Below are 3,023 nucleotides of genomic sequence, written 5' to 3' on the forward strand. Positions count from 1 at the left end.
GTCGAGTGCCTTCTTCTCGCTGAGTTTAGGAATTTTTTTCTTCTTCCAGTTCCTCCCAGCAATCAGCGTGGTCTCTCTTTCTCTCTCAAGTCAGCAGGGACTCATCTGAGCCTCCTTTCTGGGAAGAAAAGGAAGGGGGGGGGAGAGAAAAGGGTATTGATATAATCAAAACCAGATCTACCCAACATCAAAGCAAGAAAGTAAACAGGCTTTTCAACTCCTCAAATTCAAATCAAGCAACCCAGCTATCTGCGAGGTGCTCATCTAAAGTATCAGACGCTGCTTTTTCAAAGGCGAAATCTGAGCTCCACTTGGGGGCGGGGAAGGGGCGCGGGGAGGGTGGGAGGTGGGGCAGAGGGCCCGGGAGGTGGAAGACACCAGCTTCCAAAACCCCACCCGGCCCCGGCGCGCGCAGGGCAGCCCGGCGCGCCCCTCCCCTCGCCGGGACAGCATCCACTCCAAAGACGCGCGCCCCGAGCCGCCGGGCGGTGTGCAGGTGAAACCAATTTCGGTGAATTCCCCCACTCGGCTATCGGCACAGATAACTCGAGCTCCAAACGTGCCCTTCCCCGGCATCTGGTTCCCATCCCCCCCACCTACCCCTTCCCACTCCTTAAAAATTCAGAAGAGCCTCGACCGAGCAAGCAGCCCGCCCAGCACAGGGCGGGATGGGCTCTCGGACTCCCAGCTGGAACCCCCCCTCCCGGCCCTCGGCCAACCCCCAGATGGAAACGTTCGCTGAGCCCCGCCTCCCGCCAAGAATCCGGCTCAGCCTACACCTCGGTCTTCCCGGTTCCCCGAAACCAGAAATCCACTCACTCAGACAAGGCTTTGATCTCCCAACTTTGCCAGAGAGCGGAGAAGCCTCAGGATTCGCCGCCCCCTGCCCCCCGCCCCCGCGGAGCCGCAAACCCTACAAAACCGGATCAGAAACCGTCTCACGCTACCACCGCCTGTGCCAAGAATCCCAAACTCTGCTGACCTCAAGCCTCTTTTTTCCACAAGCAAAAAGTCTTATCTAACCAATAAACCAGCCGCTCACCCCAGCATGGGAAGGATCAAACTCGGGAGAGCGGAGGGGAGGGCTGGGGGGGTGGGCGCGACCCCGAATCGGAGGCTGGGGGCCCTGGGTGGGCGTGCGGTGCCCCCGCGCGGGGCCTCAGGCCGCCGGTAGCGCCGCGCTGCCCGGGCGGAGGGGAGGGGGGGGCGGCCCCGTTACCTGGAAGACGAAGGGGGCCCGAGGCCCGGCTCTCATCGCTGTCGAGCGCCCCCCGCCCCACGGCCCCGGTCCACCCCGACTGTCCGGAGCCCCGGGAAGCTCTCGCAGCCCCAAGTCCGGGCGCGGGTCGGAGGCGCCCACAGAGAAGCCCGGAACGCGGCGGCCGGTCCAGCAATGGCGACGAGGAGGCTCGGCCTCTCCGCACGAGGGGCCGGGGCGGCCGGGGCGCGGGGCCGGCGGCAAGAGGGACGCGGGGAACGCAGGCGCCCCGGGCTCGGGCCGCTCCGGCGCGCAGACTGAGCCTCGGCCGGCGATCGGGGCCCCTCTGCGCCGACCGGGGGCTGGAGGGGAGGAGGGGAGGAGGGGAGGGGAGGAGAGAGCGGCGGGAGGGGGAGGGGGCGGGGGAGGGGAGGGGGCGCCGCCGCCCTTTCATCCCACCTCCCAAAGGCGCCCCGGCGCACTCGCACCCCGACTGCTACCCAGCGCCGCCCCGGCGCGGCGCCCCCGGGGGAGGGGGTTCTGCCCCCGCTCCGCCCCCGCCGATCGCTCCAGTCTCTCCGCCCGGCCCCTCCACCCCGGCCGAGCCCCCCGGAGCGCCGGGCGCCGCGCCCGCCACCCCTCTGCGCGCTCGCCCGGAGCGCGCCCCGAAATAGCCGGCCTGCCCACTTCAAAGGGCCGCCCGGCACATCAAAGCGCGCGGGCCGCCCGCCGCCGCGGCCTCGCACTCACCAGGGGTCCGCGCGCGCGCTCCGCGCCCAGACCTCGCGGGCGCCCCGGGCAGGGCCCCGGCCCCCGGATCGGCTCGCCGCCGCGGCCCCAGGGCCCCCCGGGCCGGACCCGGCGTCCGGGAGCATGGGGAGCCGCGCGGCCGGGGAGGGAGTGCGGGGAGCCCGGCGGCGAGGGAGGCGGCGGCGGCGCGCCCGGCTGCCCCGCGTCTGCGGAAGATCCGAGTGGGCCTCGCCCCGCCGCGGCCGCCCTGGCCCCCCGGCCCCCCGGCCCCGCCGGCCGGGCTTTCGACGCGGGCGCCGCTTCCAGCAGCCGCTCCGCGTACCCCACGTCCTCCCGGCGCTTCCAACAAAAACTGCGCCGCGGACCTCACTGTGCACTTCAAAGGCGCGGGCCGGCGCACGGTCCTGAAAGGGAGGTAAGCGCCTGGCGCGCCCGCGCCGCCCCCGGGCCCCCGCCGCCCCTCTGCGCGCCCGGCCGGCGCGCGGCCCCCTCTCCGGCCCCCCCCCGCCCCCGGCCGGGCCGGAGCCCCTCCCGTCCCCGGCGCCCGCGACGCGGCCGGGCGCGCCCTCGGCCCCGGCCCGGGGGGCCCGCGGGGCAGCCGCTCGGCCGGGGCCGCGCCTCTGCCCCACCTTTCAGAGCGCAGCCGGCGGCGGGGGACCCGGGCGCCCCGGGCCCGGGGCGGCCCCGCGATTCATGGCTGCGAGCGCTTCTCTTCACTTCCCGGCGCCCGGCGGTACCGAGTTGCCAGGACCTGATCAAAGCGCCGCCGGCCCCGCGCGCCCGCCCCGCCGCCCTGATCCCGCCGCGCCAATCCCCGCCGCGCTCGGCCGGCCCGCGCCGCCCGCCTTAAAGGGGCCGCGCCCGGCCCGCCCCGCCGGGCCCCCGCGGCCGCCCGCGCCCGGCCCGAGTTCTGGTTCCGCCTCTCAAGTGCTCTGGCGTTTTTGCTCCGGCTTCCTCCGCCAGCCTGTCCCCGTCCTTCCCAGCTCGGGAAAGCAACAGTTTATTGTAGCATCCCGGCCATTCTGAGAACTGCAAGCAGGCAGAGTTTTGTTTTTTTTCTATCATCAAACACTTT

The 3,023-nt window shown here is 72.2% G+C and overlaps 1 protein-coding gene across 1 annotated transcript; it reads left to right on the forward strand.

Moving 5' to 3' along the window:
• The first annotated feature begins 668 nt into the window (after positions 1 to 668).
• On the forward strand, positions 669 to 2,798 carry LOC138083709 (collagen alpha-1(I) chain-like). The gene is made up of 2 exons (XM_068977532.1): positions 669 to 935; positions 1,164 to 2,798. Exons 1-2 carry the CDS (start codon positions 669 to 671, stop codon positions 2,796 to 2,798), a joined length of 1,902 nt encoding a protein of 633 aa, XP_068833633.1.
• Positions 2,799 to 3,023: the final 225 nt, after the last annotated feature.

Source organism: Capricornis sumatraensis, chromosome 8 (assembly GCF_032405125.1).
Source record: "Capricornis sumatraensis isolate serow.1 chromosome 8, serow.2, whole genome shotgun sequence".
NCBI lineage: Eukaryota > Metazoa > Chordata > Mammalia > Artiodactyla > Bovidae > Capricornis > Capricornis sumatraensis.